The sequence below is a fragment of the Mauremys reevesii genome, linkage group 10 (genome assembly GCF_016161935.1).
Source record: "Mauremys reevesii isolate NIE-2019 linkage group 10, ASM1616193v1, whole genome shotgun sequence".
Taxonomy (NCBI): Eukaryota; Metazoa; Chordata; order Testudines; family Geoemydidae; genus Mauremys; species Mauremys reevesii.
This window is the reverse complement of record NC_052632.1, coordinates 43,147,825-43,167,937: the sequence shown is the minus strand read 5'-3', so window position 1 is coordinate 43,167,937 and position 20,113 is coordinate 43,147,825. Positions and strand designations below refer to the sequence as shown.

The 20,113-nt window shown below is 48.6% G+C and overlaps 1 protein-coding gene and 1 pseudogene across 2 annotated transcripts in view; both read right to left on the bottom strand.

Annotated features, from left to right (window-relative positions):
• Positions 1 to 794: 794 nt before the first annotated feature.
• BBS4 (Bardet-Biedl syndrome 4) overlaps positions 795 to 20,113 on the bottom strand; it is a 94,807-nt gene continuing 75,488 nt past the window's right edge. For both annotated transcript variants that reach the window (XM_039491429.1, XM_039491430.1), the window contains 7 exons: positions 17,416 to 17,484; positions 16,082 to 16,234; positions 15,759 to 15,930; positions 12,119 to 12,188; positions 6,889 to 7,030; positions 5,617 to 5,827; positions 795 to 2,374 (listed from right to left, as the gene is read on the bottom strand). In XM_039491429.1, the coding sequence (XP_039347363.1) occupies positions 2,223 to 2,374; positions 5,617 to 5,827; positions 6,889 to 7,030; positions 12,119 to 12,188; positions 15,759 to 15,930; positions 16,082 to 16,234; positions 17,416 to 17,484 (969 nt within the window). In that variant the 3' untranslated portion in view covers positions 795 to 2,222. The remainder of the gene's footprint in view (positions 2,375 to 5,616; positions 5,828 to 6,888; positions 7,031 to 12,118; positions 12,189 to 15,758; positions 15,931 to 16,081; positions 16,235 to 17,415; positions 17,485 to 20,113) is intronic.
• Positions 7,284 to 7,424, bottom strand: LOC120374167 (annotated as a pseudogene).

Sequence of the window (20,113 nt, the reverse complement as noted above, 5' to 3'; positions counted from 1 at the left end):
CTGTGGGGCAAGACGGACAAGGGCTACACGATCCTGACATTTTATGTAGATGGCAGTGGTTCTGTTTTATGTTGAAAACACAGCTTTTTTTGGCTGGAGTGTTCTGTGGAACTGAGGGCAGGGCAGCTAGGAGATACAAACTGTTAGTGGGTGAAGGGCAGAGAAACTGGCCTAACCTTTAGTTTAACTAGTCTCTTAACTCAGAAGGAAAACAGCCTCAGATGGCTCCATTCAGGTGTGAGGTGCTTAGCCTAGCGGCAGCTGCTGAAAAAAAATCTCCCCTGCCAGGCTGGGGTAAAGTTGACAATAGCTACGTTGTTCAAAAGGTGAGAACTATCTTAGCAAAAGGAAACTTTAAATGACTGAACTGGTATAATTAGCAGCAAGTTATGAAATGCAAAGCCTAGACTCTGCTCTTACCCGTGTGGGGAAGGAGCACATTGTCGTTGCCAAATCATCTTTCTCAGTCAGGTTGTCCCAGCAACAGCCCTGGCTCAGGCTAACTATGCTACTTTCTTGAGCACTAGTGATTACCACAAAGGGCTGTATTTGAGAAGCCCTTAATATGGTCCCCTCCTCTCCATCACTTCTGGAGAACAAGACAGCCCCAGTGCACAGGTGCTTTGGGTTACCACCATTTCTTTAGTGGTAATAATCTTCCCCTCCCAGCACATGTGGGGCTGAATGGACTGAAGTTTAAAAAACAAACAAGGTGCCAGTTTTCCCTTGTAGGCTGCAGTTGAGTCTGGAAAGGGTTGGAATTGATGGAACTGTAGAGACGGTCACTACCCAGGTTGTCCAACCTCAATGGCTTTAATAAAATTAGACCCAGTTAGTGTCAACAGGAGGGAGGAAGGGGATCAGAAGGTAAGTAACCCTAAGGAAACAGGCTAATTCTCAGTTCCAACACAGCCTCGTGCCTGCTACCTCCCAGCTTTCCTGAGGCCGTGAGTCCACGTTTCAGGAAGAGAACTCTCTACAGGTGTAAGTTCCCCAGGGATGCTGGAAAAGGCAGAAATGAAAGCAGCCACTCTTTCCAATTCTGTTTGGCTCTGTCAGCCCATCCCTTGTCACTTAGTGACTGTGGGAATGGAATTGGTTCCAGCCTGTCACCACCAGAACAAACAGGAGAGCTGGACATTGAAGGTATATTACTCCACGCTCTTTAAAACTCCCACCAAACTGAGGCAGCGTGTTAGTGGGTTATCAAAGTGCCCCCTGCCTGCCGTAACTCTGCTCTGCCAGCAAGAGACTTACACTGTGGATGAAAGTCCAATCTCCTTTCATTTGCTACTGGCTGAAGGGTGAGTCTATTACAGAGAAGTTTGCTCCCTCCCAGTCCCTGTCACCTCTACCTTGCAGGACTGACAGCACTGCGAACAGCTCTGAGGGAGGGAGCTCCTCTCCCAATGTGAGCTAGCTGCCTGAGGAAAGGGGGCTGGAAATGCTTTCCCCAGGTTTTTGGACAACCCCGACAGAGGCTGGGCTTTGGTAAACAGGCATGCAGGTTGCACACGTCTCCCTCTGAGCAATGCAGAGTAGCCTCTCACGTTATCATCAATGAGCATAGCCTGAACTGGTGCCCCTCCTCCAGGCCTGCGTTCAGGGTTGTTTCACTCCTTGGACTGATTTGGCTTCCACTCACTTCTCCTGTTAATTTTTCTAGCTTCTCCCCTCCTCCAGTTCTTCCACTGACCTTACTACAGGGGGCTGGTAGAGCTTCCTCTGAGCCAGCGAAAAGGCTCACTTGCTAAAGGGACATGATGGTCTCTGGGCTCTAACTAGAGAGCTGGTCCAAGCTACTGCTTTAAAAGCTGTGCAGTCACTGTAGTTGGCCCTTGCTAAACCATCCTGCTGACTCAGCCCATCTCAGTGATTCAGCACCTATGTCCAATGCTACAGCAGCCCCGCCCTCAAGGAAGGAGATTGCACCTCAGTTACCTCATGCAGTCCTACAGCAGCACTAGTGGGCAGCTTATCAGAACCTCTTCTGGGTGCCATGGAGCAAAGAATCACTGAGACAAGGATGAGGCCAGGTGCTAATGTCACTGTATCAGCATCCAGCTGCATTTTGCCTAAGCTCACAGTATGGTGAAGTCACTGCAGGCCATGCTGGGGGCAGCTGCCTTCCTCACTGCTTGAGTTAAGGGGTAGCAGTGAAGATTTTGCTCCCAACAGCCCAGCAGGCCTCACGCCTGCCCAGCCCATCCAGTGCTGCTGTTCTATTCTGTGGTCGGCCTGCTTTTGCGCTTCTCTTTTCTCCGTTCTTGGGGCTCTGTAAGGGGTGTGGTCTCTTCGGGGCCTGTTTCTGAGCCCGGTTCAGGTTCCAGAGGCATCGACGGGGGCTTTGCAAGGGGAGCCGATGCTCCAGCACCTGATGAGACAACACAGGGTTACAGCCAGAGTCCCATACACTCCTCTTTATGCCACAGGAAACAGCATCTAATTGTTAAAGCAAAAGGCCGTGCCTGTGCAGTGACCTAGGCATGTTGTATGAATTTGGATGGATTATGTGGGCTAAAGGCATTAACACAGCCCAGTCACTGTCCAACACTGACCCGTGTTAAACAAGGCTTGGTTTGACAGTCTCTTTGATGGTATCACAGATGGCAACAACTGTCCTTTTCGGGAACAGAGCAGAAGTTAGTTGAGGTGAGCTGAAGCTCTTGTTATTACTACTGTTGGTAAAGTCCTCTCATCCTTGGTGGTGGCTGGGATTCAGCTGGAGCTGGCAGAGGTGGTGATATTGTCTGGGTCCCTCTCTCTGGCCTCGTCTGGACACCTCTCAGGAGCAGGATGAAGAAGGCCTGGGGTCCCATGATGGAGCTTCCTCCAGTAGCCTCTGATTGTTCTTCCCTGCTTCTTTTTGTTCCTTCATACTTCTCCCACAAAATACTTCTTTTAAGGACTCAGAAAGGGAGTGGTGGGTGGAATACCCCAGCCCAGCCCCACATTATTGTGTCCATCAGTTAGGCCTAGTATCCGACACATTCATTAATTTCCAGCTCTGCATCTTCTGTTCTTAACAAGCACCATTTCTACAGTAAGTGGGGAAGGAGCTGTAAGGGGAGTGAGGGCAAAGTGGTGCTGGATTAGAGTGAGTGTGGGAGGCATGGGGGGAGTAGGAAAGGCCAGAGGCAATGCATGGAGTGGTCACATCCCCCTCCACCCCTAAATGTTACATGTCACCTCTTGTGTGTTCTCTTCCTTCTTCATGTTATTTCTTCTCTTTCCTATCCCTCTCCTTTTCCCTTCTGTCAAACAAGAGTTTGGCCTAGCTGGCCAAGACTGCATATTCTGCAATACTGCTGTGAGCCTATGCCCAGAGAGGAAATGAAGAGCAATACCCTGAAGAGCCCGAGGCTGGTACAAGTTTGCCAGGTATCAGAGTGGCTGACGGGACCATGTGCTGGGCCTGTGTTTTTCCAGCAGTGAGTTTGCAAGTGAAAGTCAACACTAGAGACAGAAGCTGCATTTTTATCTGTGCTGCTCTTTTCTCTCCCCTTTTGTCGGACTTTGTCCTATTTTGTCTTCTTAGGAAATGGGGTCAGACTTTAACAACAACAGCAGCTCCAGCCCAGCTCAACTAACTTCTCTTTTCTCTCCAAAGGACAGTTATTACCATGTTAATAACTCTTCTAAAAATGCTCTCCAGCTAAAGGGAAAGGGCTGTTGTTAAAATGAAAGCCTTGTTTAATGCTTTACATTTCAAAGGCTATAACTGTTTTTCCTTCTTTTTCTGTATCTTTACTGAAAGGTTACAAAGGCATTCAATGGTGTGTTTGCCATGGTACTGGGCAGGCTGAGGTCTCTGTGTGTTAAACACTGAACCATGTTTAACGCTGTTTCATGTTAGTTTCAGAGTCAAGTTCACACCTTTGACTTTTTGGGACCTGTGACAGGCGGACTGGGCCCTGAGGCCCCCTGTTGGAGGCTTTGTGGGCCTGCCCCCAGAAAAGAGCAATAGAAAGGTCCTCCAAGCTGCCTGGAATGGCAGTGGGCTGGATAGATCAGTCCGCTGACAGGGACTGGGGGAGACAGGGTGACCAGACAGCAAACGTGAAAAAATCGGGACGGGGGTGGGGGGGTAATTGGAGCCTATATAAGAAAAAGACCCAAAAAATGGGACTGGCTCTATAAAATCGGGACATCTGGTCACCCTAGGGGGAGAAGAAGGAGCTGGTTGCTGGGACTCAACTAAGATGGGCCATGGGAAAGTGGGCCAGGGAAATATAGAGCATTAATTACTAAAGAGACGCAGCATGAAGCTGCTATACTTAAAAGGTTCCCTGGGTTGGGACCCAGAGCAGTGTGGGGGACTGGGAAGGGAGGGAATTAGAACTGGGGCACCCCATGGAAGCGGGCTGCACTGGGACTGACTCAGCAGGGAGCTGTGGTCAGCAAACTGGTGGGTGGGTGGCTCAGGAGGAAGCTGGGGTCACTGAGGACTCAAGTACGGGCAAAGAGTCCCCAGGGAAGAAGCCCTTGGGGCACTGCTTAGTTCCAGAGTAGGAGCCTTGCAACCTAGCCGGACCAAGCAAGGATACTGTGATGGGCCCTGCTGGACTGGTTAAAGACTGAGCCCAGGCAGGGCTGCAGAGGACGACACACCAACTGAGCGTACCACGATGGGCCCTGCTGGACTGTTTTAGAAGACTGCACCCAGGGAGGGCTGCAGGACACTGGGAACATTTTGGATTGTGTACCCCGGGAGGGGTTTGTTTGTTGCACACATGGACAGAGTGTGACTTGGCCAGAGGGCTGAGTCACCAAAGACTTGCCTGAGAAGTGCAGTGGCCAACAGGGGGCACTGTGAGCAGAGGAAATTGAGGACACTGCAGGTGCACACACACTCGACCAGGGGTGCTTGTGAGAGGTGAGTGTATTCTGTTACAGGACCATCTGTTCCATCCACATTAACACAACGCGCCCCAACAGCTTCATAGAATCTCAGGGTTGGAAGGGACCTCAGGAGGTCATCTAGTCCAACCCCCTGCTCAACAAGGAGTAGTCTGTCTCGCTATTGCCCATTGACTGATGATGATTTTATTCCATTTTCTATCTGCAGTAGGATGGAACTCACTAAAAGGGAGGGGTCTGGCTGCTGCTTGAGTTACCTGGAACAGCCCAGTGTTTGTTTTGTGAATGAGAGGATGGCCCCCCTCCATCTTCTCCCCTCTACCAGGAGCCTGCCTCCTCCAATCTCAGCCATTTGTTTTCTAATGAATGAAGACAAGGGATTCCACTGTTGACATCACCTCCATCCCAGAGCCAAGGGAGGAAACTGATTTCATGGTAACACACTCACCAGCATGGCTGGGACAGGAAGAGAAACTGTTCGATTTCAGCAACCTCATAGGAGCACTACGCTATAACGCAATGCTCATACTCCACAGGGAGAACACTTTTGTTCCACACACACTTAACTCATGGAGTTGGGCTTGTCACATGCCAAGTTCTTGTGCCTACATGTGAGACATGTAAGTGTCTTGCTAAATATACTCCATATCCCAGGGTACAGGGAGTGGGACAGATATGCCCACTTGGCAGTGAATACTTCCTCTAATCCCAACACCCTCTCCTCTCATGCCATACAGAGATGCAAAAGAGACCTACCTGTAGAAAGCTGCATAGTCTTCCCATACCCAGCTGCTGAAGACATGGCCTGACCCAGGGCTTGGTTAGAGCCCAGAGGTTGCTGAGTGCTAGAGGGTTTGCTAGAAGTAGCGGCTCGCTGCTTTGATTTGGAATCTTTGACGGGTTTAGTCCAGACCAGACTCTCCCCCGCCTGCAGGGCAGCTCCCACCTTCTGAGCCACATCCACCATCTGCTCATGCAACAGAAAGAAAGAAAGAAAGAAAATCACCATCAGGAACACTTTCGGCAGGAGCCAGGGCAGCAGCACCTGTTCAAGCGGGGACCACTATGCCTCAGCTTCCAACTGTGGGTTTTAGCAGCAGCTTCACTCTAGAGCTGGGCTTACAGCAAGGGCTGTGACCAGCTTGGAGGGAACGTGGCACACAGTGTAAGGGTTTCCCATCAGGAAATGGCAACTCACTGGTCATAGGCGGCGGAAGTGGTGCACCTCGCTGAAAGTGCATTCTTTTTCAAGAAAGGCAGGCTGTGCAATACACTACAGCTTGACACTCAGCCCTGAGAAACCTAGGTGAGGAGGAGCTGATTGTGAAGGTTTCAGATGAGGTCACTGACTTCTTCCCCAAATCTCACGCACTCAGAGGATGGGAGATGGAAGGAGACACTGCATTTTGTTTCTTACCAAGAGCTACGAGCTCAGATTCCAGTATCACAATACACTGCACAGAGTTACACGTAACTGGCTAGCGCAGCCACAGTGCTGTAGAGAAGCACAGCTCTGACAATCCACTTGCTTCCGAAAGAATCCTGACTTTTTGTTCACAGATTGAAAAGCCTATTTTAATAACAGAGATGAAGCAAGTAGCTTTCACTGGGCACCTGGTCCAGCTAGGTGTGTCTAGATAACTGACCCATTCTCTATTAACTTGACTCTGGTCCCAAAAGGCAGAGAGACCTTCCTGCTCACTGGATACCACTCAGGGCTTGTTTATGTGGTGGGTTAACATGCTGTACAGAGGCGTGGTTTCCAAAGAGCACTGAAAGATTCACATTAATTGGGCCATGCAGACCCTCCTGAGGCACAGTGAAGGTTCCCTAATGGTTCTGACCCAGCTAGGGTGCACTTCAGAACCTTTAGGGACCCTTCAGTGTGCCCCAGCAGGGTCTACTAAGACCACACATCAGTGCACTCCAGAAATCCCCCCATCCCCATACCCCACCATGCGGACAAGTCCTCTTACAGAACAGGATCACCAGCTATTTGCTTCCAGCTGGCTGTTCTTATTAACGTACCTCAGGATCAAAGTCGAGAGTGCTGTTCTCCTTCAGGGCATTGACTTTCTTCTCCATCTCGTGGTATTGGCATAGTGCTCCCTTCTTATCCCCCTGGTTGTAGAGCAGCACAGCGTAATTCAGATTGACCAGGGGATTGCACCTGGAGCAGATATACCACAGGATCAGTAACATACACTGCCAAGAGTAACATTCTTAAATCTCAGGTGAGAACCTATCCTGATACTAGCACTGTGCTGAGCTGGCTACATCCGGCAAAGCTGGAGATCCCACGCTACACAGACTACTAAACCAAACAGCCTCCAGGTGCTCCGCATGTAACCATGGCAACCTTCCTGGGAAGCAAGTGCTCAGAGCAATGCAGTGAGATTGCTCTAGTGTTACCGTTAAGTTTTTTTGAGTGTGAACGCAGTCCCCCACTACCACAAATTATGCAGTCGAGTTTCCCGCATTTGGGGAAATCGCAGGGGTCAGCACACCCGCAGTGCAATGGATGAGCCAGTTGTTCAGCTGTTTCTAGTTGAAGCCACTGGTTTCTGCTGCTCCTAACCTTTCAGGCTGACATGTTCCATGCTTGATCTCTGCTGGAAAGCAAGTTGTTTTTGAAAGACCGAGCACATTTGGTTCAGCAATTCTGAAGTAGGAAAAATAATACACTTTCCTCACCCACAAAAAAACTGTGCAACATTTGGGACCAGCTCTACAGGCAAAACGGTTGGGGCTGTCACTTACAGTGGGGTGCAGGAATGGCCCCAATGAGACGGTGTGCATGAGTGTGTTCTGGCTAAGTGCGGGTTTGCTGCAGAGCTCCTAGAGAACACCGGGGCAGGATGAGCTTCTCTGCTTCTTGGCAGGTGTGTAGCTATGGAGGCAGCTGGGGAAGCCTGGCTGACAGGGAAGCCATGAACACAAACTGGGTTTGTGTGCACAGTTGTATACAACTTGCTCCAAAATGGCAGCAGGCACTCCGTTTGGTGAGGAAATTTGTGCTCAGTGAACTTTGTGCACTGAGGGAGTGAAGTATTCCACGCAAACCTGGTTTCAATGTTAATGGCTCCTCCGACTGCTTAGCCTCTTGCTAAAGTCTCTGTCTCCAAGCTAAACCTGGGTGGCCAAGTATCTTTGTACCCAAGGACTGTCCAAGGACCACTGGAGGGGAGCCCCACTGTTGCATTCCTTAGCAGATCTGCAGTTGGAGTAAGTGCCTGTAAGTGGTACTTTGAGCTGCACTGTGCGACACCTTTGTACAAATTTCCTCCTTGTCTCCCATCCCCTGCCCCTGGGGGAGCTGGGTGAATTGGCAGCTGCGAAGTCAGGCTGCTTGTCAACAGGAGGAGGTAGGAAGCATCCTATGGACCCCTCATCTGAGCACCCGCAAATCTTAAAGTGCACAGTGGTTCAGGGGGTCTTTACACTGTGCTGGGAGAGCCCTGCTCTGATTCATATAAGGCTTCCGCTGCTCTGAAGATTTGCAGAAGGGCTCTCTCCTCACAACTGTGGGACAAGACAAGCTGGTGGCATGAGGCCACACGGTTCCAGGTTCTGGAACTGACACATGCCACTGACAGTGTTTGACAAGCCAGCAGAGCCTCAGGATGCTGAACAAAGCTCTCACATCCTTTTTTCCCCCATCTTCCTTCCCTTCCACCCAAAAAGTCTGTAAGAAGTTCCATACAAGGACAATGTTAAAAATGTGTCAAAGATTAACTTTGCTCCTTTATGTGTATACAGTCTAAGAGAAACAGTTGGTGGTCCTGTAACTGAGGACTGTCTTAATGCGTGTGCACAAAGAGGCACCGTCACTGTGGCATTGCCCGATGTCAGAGTGCTGTGCGGTGCGGTCCTACCACTCGGGATGCAATGCTGAGTGTATTTCAGAAACGCAGTTTGGCTCCCAGAATTCTCATTCTCCAAAACTTCCAGGATCTTAGTTAACGCACAGTAACCCCACGCAGTAGCTTTCCCTCTGGCAGTCCCTGCAGTGCTCTGACAGCGCCAGTTGTGTGGGCAAGCTAAACGAGCGAAACAGTTGACTCCCTCTGCTCTCTGTTGGTTTATGGACATCAGTGGCCAGGTCCCCTTTCTTCCTTGAATAGCTAACATGGCTTACATTCTAACCGAGAGTCCCACATTTTGCCTGCATTGACAACTCACTAGGAGTCTGAACTCGGCACAATCTTTGTAGACAACAGAGCAAAGTGTGTCTGCCTCCTCGTGGATACAAACAGGTGATCCACTGAGACAACAGGTCCCAGCAGGCAATGCTCTGTCTTGATCCAAGTGGCCTGATGCTTGCAGTTCATTCTGACTTGCAGGCTGAGAGGTAGAGGGCCATGGGCTGTGTTTGGCCAGGCCCTCTATAGAATCAGAATCACTTTCCAAGGGGAGGGAGACTAATAAGTGAGTGGATTAAAGGCACAATTTATAGTTGTACTTCTCCCCCAGGGAGGATGACCTTGCATGTAAGAGCAAGGATGAAGCATCTGCATCTATTGCAACACATGCAGAGCAAGTGGGCAGTGCTTCTGAACGTTCATCAATAAAGTTGCATGAGGGGGCTGACACCCAGTCCCGGTGTGAAAAGAGGCTGTTGGTGCTGGCCAAGGAGACCAGCACCTTTACTCTCTCCTACAAGACAGAGGCCATGCTCTTTGTGAAAGGTTCGAGTGCTGAAGACTGAAGCTTTGCAGACATTGATAAGCAGCAAATCAGACTGTATGCAGACCATGACCAGTGTTCCCTCTAATTTTTCCAACCCATGTGCAGAATAAATTTTGTTATGTGACACATCACCTTCCTATTGGTGCACATAACAAAATTCATGTGGTGGGATGGGGCCAAGGGGTTCAGAGTGTGGGAGGGGGCTCAGGGTGGGGGCAGAGGGTTGGAGTGCAGGGTATGGGTTGGGGTGTGTGAGGGCTCTGGCTGGGGTTGTGGGCTCTGGGGTGGGGCCGGGGATGAGGGGCTCAGCGCTGGGGCAGAGGTGTGGGGCTGAGAGCATGGGCTCTGGGGTGGGGCTGGGGATGAGGGGTTTGGGGTGCACTAGGGCTCCCCGGGGCTACAGTGGAGAGGGAGGACTCGTCACCCCGGCTCTGTCTCCCCGCAGCAGCACCTGGGCTCGGGAGGAGAGGCAGATCCAGGCCGGGTCAGGACTGGGGGAGGGGCACCTCTCCCCCGGCCGTGGCAGGTCCGGGGCCAGGCTGGAGCGCCTGTCCCCCGGCCGGGACGCCTTCCCCCCTGGCGCGGCAGGTCTGGGGCTGGGCTGGGTCGGGGCATATGTCCCCCGGCCGCGGCAGGTCTGGGGCTTGGCTGGGTCAGAGAAGGGGGAGGGGCTCCACAGCAGGTCTGGGGCTTGAGGAGAGGCATCTCTCCCTGCCGCAGCCCTGAGCGCCAGCATGTCGTATAATGGGCAGCTGCGCAGCTCAGCAGAAATTTAGGCCATGACTGTGGGTCACGAGTAAGCAATGCAACAATGCCGTAACCAAGGAAACTGTTAAAAAAGTGATCTGATTGCGTTTAAAGCCCTAGCTTATTAATTTCTGTCAACACAGAAGCTATTTCTTAAGAACTGATCCCACATCTAAAAACCTCACTGCCTCTGTCAGAGCCCAGGAAACAGATACACCATGGAGAACAACCTTTAAGCAAAAAACACTGGGGTGGGAGTAGGCGAGAGCTGATTTAGATGAGCTGTCCCCAAAGAGCAGAGAAGGAAGTGGACAGGTAAGACAATCATTATTTAAGGAAGCAATGGGAGAAAGGAGACCTGTATATTAGCCACTGCCAGAAAGAGGAGATATCTTTTATAAAGACACTCACAAGCTCCTTTTCTTTCCAGACCTCAGTCTGGCACCCAGGGCAAATATCATGCTGCTGCTGCTGCTATAAAAATTATTTATGGAGATGGAAACAGAAACTGTAGTCATCTCCCCAGACAAACGGCGTGAGATATGCCAGAAGAGAATATCCGTGGGAATGGGATAACTGGAGAGAGTACAAGGGATGTCAACTGAACAAAACACAGAGAACCAAGGCTTAAACAGCTTGAGTTTGTCTCCCAGCAATTAATGGCCGTTGGCTTTAATTTCAGCTTTTATGCGGTTTTGTTTTTCTGCTAATTCTACATGGCTGCGGCATCATGAGAGTGCCAGGTAGTTAGGCAGCGTTTGTAAAGCTGAATTCTTTGATCTACCCACAAAAAAACACACTACCAAGCAGCCAGAATGTGCTCCTTAACTCATCTGATCCCCTGACAAAACACAGAGGGGCTTAGATTCTGAAAGCTGGAAGAAAGATAAAGGACTTGGTGGGCAGTGAATTTGGTTTGAATGCTTGTTTCAGATATGCAGCGTGCTCCCTTATTGTAGGTATATTGTGTAGTGTTCCCAAGTTACCTATGCCATGTTATTGGCAAAGGTGCAGTTCGACTCTGAAAAGCAACTCAGTAAAAAGAGCACAGTGGGGAACTGTGTATCTTGTCTCTCAATAACTCACGTCTAAATGTGCTCAGTTTATGAGCTTTCAAACAGCCTTGCAAATTCTCATCGGGTTCCCTAGGTCAGCCTGAGATTTTCCTCCCTACACCTCTTCACAAGTAACATTATGCAGGCCCCATTTCTTCAATGAGATTGCATGGTTGTAGTGGAAACTGAGGGCAGGATTTGTCCACATGATTTGACCACAGTTAACAATTCTGCTGATGCATGATTGGGAAGAGACTCCAGCTGTCTCTCCCAGTGCTGTGTAGGGCTAACAGGAGTAATGTTATGTGCTGAGTGAGGGGCCGTTTCCACAGTCACTTTGCAGCGCACAAGTGCACTAAAATATCAAACATGTTTAAAACTCTGTTCTTTTTATAGGCTTTGGGACTTCTATAATTTCTAAGGCTCCACAGAGGAAAACTACCTTCACCACTGCCATCCAGCTCTTGAGAGAGGAGACTAAAAGACTGATGCTGTGTGGTTCACCTTGTGGCCATTACAGATTAAATGTTTACTATTAATAATGGCTCTCCTTATAGCCCTATTATCAGTATTAACATAATGCCTAGAGGCCCCAACCAAGATCAGGGCTCCATTGCAGTAGGTGCTGTACGTAGACCTAATGAGAGCTGGCCCCTGCCCTGAAGAACTTACGATCGAAAGAGACCTGAGGGACAAAAAGGGAAACAGATGAACCGTGGGGGGGAGAGAAGCTGCTTGCCCAAACGACCATTAGGATTAAGACTTACTGGTCCAGCGCTACAGCTTGCTCATAGGATCGTTTAGCATTCTCAACATCTTCGAGGTTTGTCAGAGCCACTGTTCAAAGAAACACAGGAACACAAATAAGCTCACTAGCAATGCAAAGCCTCCAATGCACTCCTCAGAAATGGATTTTTCTGCTTTCCCAGGCATAGAGCCTATTTGCAAAGGATAGTTCTGAATGTCAATGCTTTATTCCGCTGCTCTTGGAGCCCCTGCATCAGAATCAGGAACAGCAATGGCACCTCCACAGGAACTGATTTTAAACTGTTTAGCTAGCTGAAAGCATGGGACAAACATTCCTATTAAACCTGTCAATCAAGATTTCTGTAGTTAGCTATGCCCACTCCACAGCATGCCTTGCTTATATGCAGAAACCAATACCACTATGAACACCTCCACACCCAGCCAACTGCAGTAAAGTAAGTAAATGGAAAGAAAATGGTGAATTCTCTGTAACCTGAAGTCTTTAAACTATTATTTGAGGACTTCAGTAACTCAGCCAGAGGTTATGGGTCTATTTCAGGAGTGTGTGTGGGGGAGGGGTGTGAGGTTCTGTGGCCTGCAATGTGCAGGAAGTCAGACTAGATGATCATGATGGTTCCTTCTGATCTTAAAGTGCATGAGACCAGAAGTTGAGTCCCAGTCCCAGAAAGAAGAGAGACATTAACTATCTGTCTGGATTTTAGGCATCCTGCAATTACGCAACCTGCTCAAAGTCAGGGCTTCTATACAGGTTACCCAGTGGCAGATTTAGAATTAGTGGGGCCCTGTGCTCAGCTTCATTTTTGAGACCCAGCCAAGAAAAAGAACATTCTCTCTTATCTCTCCCCGCCCCTGTTTTTCATTCTTTTTTTCTTCATCCTCCTCCTATAAGTAATAGCAAGTAAATGAAAATAAAGTGAGGTACCTTGATTGTTCTTGTAGTCTAACTTATTTTTCCACAGACGGCTTGAAAATCACTGAGGGTCTCGGCGGACCACCTAATGATTTTTCCAAATACTGTTTGTACCGTTAGCTAACTATTATAAAGCACTTTGGATAAGAGTGTTTTATTTTTAAAAAATGTAAAAAAAACCCATTGGGGTACATGGTCTGACCACGAGTTAGGGTGCGGGAGGGGGCACAGGGCTGGGGCAGGGAGTTGGGGTGTGGAGCTGTCATAAACAGATAGTTAAGGGTTAAAGTCTCTTTTACCTGTAAAGGGTTAACAAGCTCAGTAACCTGATGAACACCTGACCAGAGGACCAATCAAGGGACAGGATAATTTCAAATCTCTGTGGAGGGAAGGCTTTGTCTGTGTCCTTTGTTTGGATTGCCGTTCTCTCTTTGGATCTAAGAGAGGCCAGACATATTCTTCAAGTTCTCCAAGTTTCCTGAAGTATTTTCTTCTATTCAGTCTAGTGAGTATTAGAAAGGTGGACTAGTCTTATAATTTGATTTCTACATTTGCAATTGTGTGTTTGCTGAAGGAATATCTTTATTTCTGTTTGCTGTTACTTTGATTATTCTGAGGAGGGAGGGGAAGTTTCTCCAGTTTTTATAAGTTAGACCCTGTAAATTTTTCCATCCTGGTATTACAGAGATAATGTACTTTCCTTCTTTCTTTTAATAAAATCTTTTCTTTTTAGAACTTGATTGATTTCTTCCCTTGTTTGGATTTTCAGGGGAAGGGGAGGGGGGAAAAGTGAATTCCTCTTTGTCTTGATTCAAGGAATTTGAATCCAGGTATCTCTCCTAAGCACTAGGAGAGGGGAAATTGGTTGTTTCCCTTTGTGTTGAGATTCAAGTTTGAATCTGTGTTCCCCAGGGAAAGTTTTGGGGGAACAGGGAGTGTGTCAGACACTTAAAACTTGACTGGTGGCAGCAAGAACCAGATCTAAACTAGGATTTTAGTTTAGAGGAGTCCATGCAGGTCCCCATTCTTGTGAACACTAAAGTTCAAAGTGGGGAATAAACCTATGACAGGAGCGCTTACCTGGGGCAGGTCCCGTTTGGTGTGAGGGGTGCAGGTGGGGGTGTGTGCAGGAGTCAGGGTGGGCAGGGGGCTGCAGGAGTCAGGGAGGGCAGGGAGTGTGTGAGGGTGGTGCAGGAGTCAAAGTTGAGGGTGCAGGAGCGGGCTGGAGTGCAGGAGGGGGCTCAGGTCTGGCCAGGAGTTAGGATGCAGGAGGGAGCTCGGGGTTGGGGTGTGGAGCGTTTACCTGGGGCAGCTCCCATTTGGTGCGAGGGGTGCAGGTGGGAATGTGGCGGGGAGGGTGCAGGAGCTCCTGTTTGGTGCTCAGTGGGAATGTGGGGGTGCAAGAGTCAGGGCACGGGATGTGGGGGGGCTGGGTGTGTGTGAGAGGGGTGCAGGAGTCAGGGCTGGGGTGCAGGGTCTGGGAGGGAATTAGGATGCAGGAGGGGGCTCAGAGCTGGGGCAAGAGGTTAGGGTGTGGAGCGCTTACCTGGGGCAGCTCCCATTTGGTGCAAAGGGGTGCAGGTGGGAATGTGGGGGGGAGGTGCAGGAGCTCCCGTTTGGTGCTCAGGGTGGGGATGTAGGGGGGTGCAGGAGTCAGGTCATGGGGGGCTGGGTATGTGTGGCGATGCAGGAGTCAGGGAGGGCAGGGTGCTGGGGTAGGGGGTGCAGGAGTCAGGGCAGGGGGCTGGGGTTGTGGGGATGCTTCCAGCCCCTTACCCCAAGCAGCTAACAGCAGGGGGTTGGGGGGGTATGTGTAGGGTGAATGCGGGGGCCACACCTTTGCTCCGCCCTGCCCCGATTCCATCCCCTTCCCCAAGACCCTGCCCCCAACTCCTCCCCTGAGTGCGCTGCGGCCCCGCTCTTCCTCCTCCCTCCCAGAGCAACCTGAGCGCTGGCAAACAGCTGTTTGGTGGTGGGGGAAGCGGCACGCTCAGGGGAGGAGGCGGGGGACGGGAGAGCCTGGCTGCTGGTGGGTGCGGAACCTGCAGCAGGAGCCCAGGAGCCAGCAGGACCAAGCTTTTGCCCCCGCAGCTGCTCGACCCTTGGGCCCTCTGTTGTTGGGGGGCCCATGCCAGGGCACCCTGTGTTTTACTGTAAATCCACCTCTGAGGTTACCCAGGTTGTTTAATCTCCCAGCGCCTCTGCCAGAGTAGACAGAACAAGGTGAATCCCCCTCTTGAATGTACACAATCCCCTTACCAGTGGACTTGCAATGCCTGGTTTCTAGTTTTTCTAACCTTGGATTTAGTGCTGGTGAGGAGTGCCAGACTGAGGATACCACAGAAACCCCAGTGCTCTAAGCACAGAAGTCATTGCAAGAGCAGCACCAGTGCAAGCTTCTCTGCATCACCCCACAATGGTCCTCCCACAAAAGCTGGGACCAGTCATGGTGGTTTGGGGGGACTACACACTAGTCTATAGCAAAAACTGTATTTCGGCGAGCGACAAGGCATTGACTTTTGGTCACTGCTGATCTGATTTCAAACCAGCCCATGACCTGGTGATGAAAAACTTTTGAATACCAGAGTGCTGAGTTATCCAGTCTCAGATAACAACTTGCATCACCTCTTGCTTTCCCACCTTAAAATCCAGTATTTCCCAAAGACGATATTCATACAGCTCTGTGGGGTAGGAGTAAGGGGAGAGGGCAGAAGGGAAGGGTCATTTACCTGCCAGGAGCATGTAGAGCTCTCCCATCCGGGGCTGGAAGTTGACAGCGGCGCTGAGAAAGTGGAAAGCAGATGCATACTGCTGCATTGTCAGGTGGACTAGCCCCAAATTGTACAGAATCTTCCAGTCAAAAGGAGCTAAGTAGTTGGCTCGCTTCAAGCAACTAATAGCCTGCAAAGAGGAACAACACTGCTAGTAACATGCCCTGAGTGGTCAAGACTTTCTCCAGTCTCCACCACAGAGGGAGGATCCTTGTTTTATATTTGTTCTTACACAAATCAAATTAAATATAGTTAGAAATGGAAGGGAACCAGGCACTTACTGCCACGTATTTTTTCTTGCCGAAGAAGCACATTCCAATGTTGTTCCATAATGGGGGGCTTTCAGGCATGGTGTAGGCTATTACCCTGTACTTGGTGAGGGCTACATCAAAATCACCGTGAGTCTGCATCATACTGCCAGCTGCCAAGATAGCCTTCAAAAGAGCTCGACAGTGAGTGGTTGAGACACTGAGCTTCCCCAAACACGGTGAGGAGAAAATGTTACAAAGTTATTAAACTAAAAACAAGGCCAATGGTTTGAGTGAAGATTCTCTTTGGGGAACTCTCTGCTAGAGAATTGAGAACAACTGGGAAATCTACATCCTGGCTAGGAGAGGGCAAGGCATTGGGAAGGGTCCCACGCTTCCCACATTCTCTTTCCTGTTCAATGTGGCTAATAAACTCTGCATCCTGACTAGCTAATACTCTTCCAGTGATTCACAATAACAGCTTCCAGAAGTCTGGGCTCTGAAAAGGTCCAGATACTAATTGTTTCTTTTATATGACAAACTGGAACAGAAACCTTCCCAGGGCAACTTAAGGGGAGATGAAAACATTCCTTAACTCCAAGGCATGTACATCAAACCTTGGACAGTTCACACTACTGGATGAGGGTGACAGCAAACTACTGAACATATGTGATTAAAAAGAAAATCAAAGATACTGCACCAAAATTAACTTAGTTTAAACTAAACTACATTTGTCCAATAAATTATTTGTAACACTTCACAGTGAGCTGGCGTAAAGTCTGGAAAAGTAATGTAGTCTTCATAATAATAATACTTGGTTTGTATTTATTCATTGCTTTGCCATCCATAGATCTCAAAATGATTTACATTATCCCCATTATTCAGATCCCATCCTCAACTAGCTAGACCAAAGTTACCCACCACTATAGCTGAGAGAGAGAGAGACCATGTGAGAATTATGATCTTTGCAGACTAGCAAAGGAATGATGTTCCACTACACCATCCTTATTCACTTGTGTCTGTGTTCTGCTCCAGAAAGTTGCAGAGGTACAGTGAATTCCCAGGAACGTGGTGCACAGCTCTCGTGATGAATTGCAACAGTTTGAAGTAATAGGTTAGAGAAAAGCAATTTCCATTTGTTTAAAATTCTTCTATGGAAAATGTATGAAACTTTCCATTAAAAGCAAATAGGCCCCATAGATAACACCCTCTATCCTCATCAGATGGAGGTCACAGATATGTGTTTTGGAACAAGCTTTTCGGGAGCATGGCCCCCTTTTCAGCCCATGCTCTGGTACTGGGGATATTTTACACAAGAATGGCCTAATGCCATCACTAAATTGGCTTGTATATATTCTTTATGGTACCTTATAATTGGTGGGATCATATGTAAGTGCATTTCCAAGATGTTCAAATGCCTTCTGATAAACCCCAAGCTGGGAAAAGACAAAGGAGTGTCAGAAATGCAGGCTCAGAAGGGTTAAACGTGGAGATAACAAACAGTGTTTTTGGTTATCACTTAAAGTAAGGGATTCAGAAGAGTTAGCTTTATTCTGTTGCAGTTACACTCTCACGTGTGCAGTGCTCTTACTTCACAATCCACAACCAGCTGGAACAAAATGGATTCCTCTGATAACAGAGGGAACACAACTCAACCTGATGCAGAGTGTCTAGCCCAGAACATAGATTTCTATATAGTTGTGTTGGGGAATAAGAACGAATTGGAGAGTTTTTTTTCTACAAAGGAGCAGGGACTGAGCACCATAAGCCACAGCACAGATTCCCTGACCACTTTTCCTCCCTCCCCGTGCTTTCCACAGCGCCCTTCCCCAAGTAAGAAATGTCCCAAAGTCTATCTGCTTAGACTGCCCTCAACTACTGAAGTCAATGGGAATTGAGTGCTCAGCAGCATTACAGGCCCATACAGTAGTCAGGCTAACCCTGATCACATGCTTAAGTCCCACTGGATTCAATGGAGATGATAAGGAATTACACTGGTATAATTAAGATATCAATTCAACCCATTATTCAAACTCCATTACCTTCCTCCTCCCCCAGAACTGCCCCGTGCCTATTGACAGAAGTTATCTAACCTTGCTGTGACTCATGGAGACAATCAAGACTGGCAAGGTATTTGGAGTGAATTTTGGAGTCCAGGGATGTGACACACCACAAACAAGGGAAGTCACAGTGTGGACAGTTGTGCAAGTTTCTGCCCATGCTACTCTGCCCAAGCACCATACTTTGCTCTGCCTCTCCTGCTCCCTCCACAGCTTTACTGATGTCCTTCAATCTTGGCCTGCAGCCCCCTTGAGCAAAGGATGACAGCTGTACCAAATACTGCAGTGAGGAGGTAGTTTGGGAGACAGATGATCTTTTGCTCATGACCCAAGTCCCCAGTGATAAACGTGCTCGTGTTATTTAAATCAATTCCAATTTTCTCCAAGGTGCATTAGAGTTAAACAATTTCATGGCTGCTCTTCTAGGAGAATAACTCGCTAAGCTCCATCCCCAGAAACAAGGTAATGACTAGTCAAGTTTTATTGTACTTGGGAGAATGAGTAACACAATTAGGGCAGGTTTCAGAGTAGCAGCCGTGTTAGTCTGTATCCGCAAAAAAAACCAGGAGTACTTGTGGCACCTTAAAGACTAACAAATTTATTTTAGCATGAGCTTTTGTGAGCTGCAGCTCACTTCTTCAGATGCATAGAATGGAACACACAGACGGGATATTTATACATACAGAGAACATGAAAAGGTGGAAGTATGCATACCAACAGGCAGAGTCTAATCAATTGAGATGAGCTATCGTTAGCAGGAGGAAAAAAACTTTTTGAAGTGATAATTAAGATGGCCCATAGAAGGTGTGAGGAGAACTTAACACTATCTTCGAGACACCACTGACTTCCTGAGGAAACTACAATCCATCAGTGATCTTCCAGAAAACACCATTCTGGCCACTATGGATGTGGAAGCCCTCTACACTAACATTCCACACAAAGATGGACTACAAGCCATCAGGAACAGTATCCCTGATAATATCACGGCTAATCTGGTGGCTGAACTTTGTGATTTTGTCCTCACCCACAACTATTTCACATTTGGGGACAATATATATCTTCAAGTCAGTGGCACTGCTATGGGTACCCGCATGGCCCCTCAGTATGCCAACATCTTTATGGCTGACTTAGAACAACGCTTCCTTAACTCTCGTTCCCTAACGCCCCTACTCTACTTGCGCTACATTGATGACATCTTCATCATCTGGACTCATGGAAAAGAAGCCCTCGAGGAATTCCACCGAGATTTTAACAATTTCCATCCCACCATCAACCTCAGCCTAGACCAATCCAAACAAGCGGTCCATTTCCTAGACACTACTGTGCTAATAAACAATGGTCACATAAATACCACCCTATACCGGAAACCCACTGACCGCTATATTTACTTACATGCCTCCAGCTTCCATCCCGGACACACCACACGATCCATTGTCTACAGCCAAGCTCTACGATACAACCGTATTTGCTCCAATCCCTCAGACAGAGATAAACACCTACAAGATCTCTATCAAGCATTCTTAAACCTACAATACCCACCTGCTGAAGTGAAAAAACAGATTGACAGAGCCAGAAGAGTACCCAGAAGCCACCTACTACAGGACAGGCCTAAAAAAGAAAATAACAGAACACCACTAGCCATCACCTACAGCCCCCAACTAAAACCTCTCCAGCGCATCATCAAAGATTTACAACCTATCCTTAAAGATGATCCCTCACTCTCACAGATCTTGGGAGACAGGCCAGTCCTCGCTTATAGACAGCCTCCCAACCTGAAGCAAATACTCACCAGCAACCGCACACCATACAACATAAACACTAACCCAGGAACCTATCCTTGCAACAAAGCCCGATGCCAGCTCTGTCCACATATCCATTCAAGTGACACCATCATAGGACCTAATCACATCAGACACGCCATCAAGGGCTCGTACACCTGCACATCTACCAACGTGATATATGCCATCATGTGCCAGCAATGCCCCTCTGCCAGGTACATTGGCCA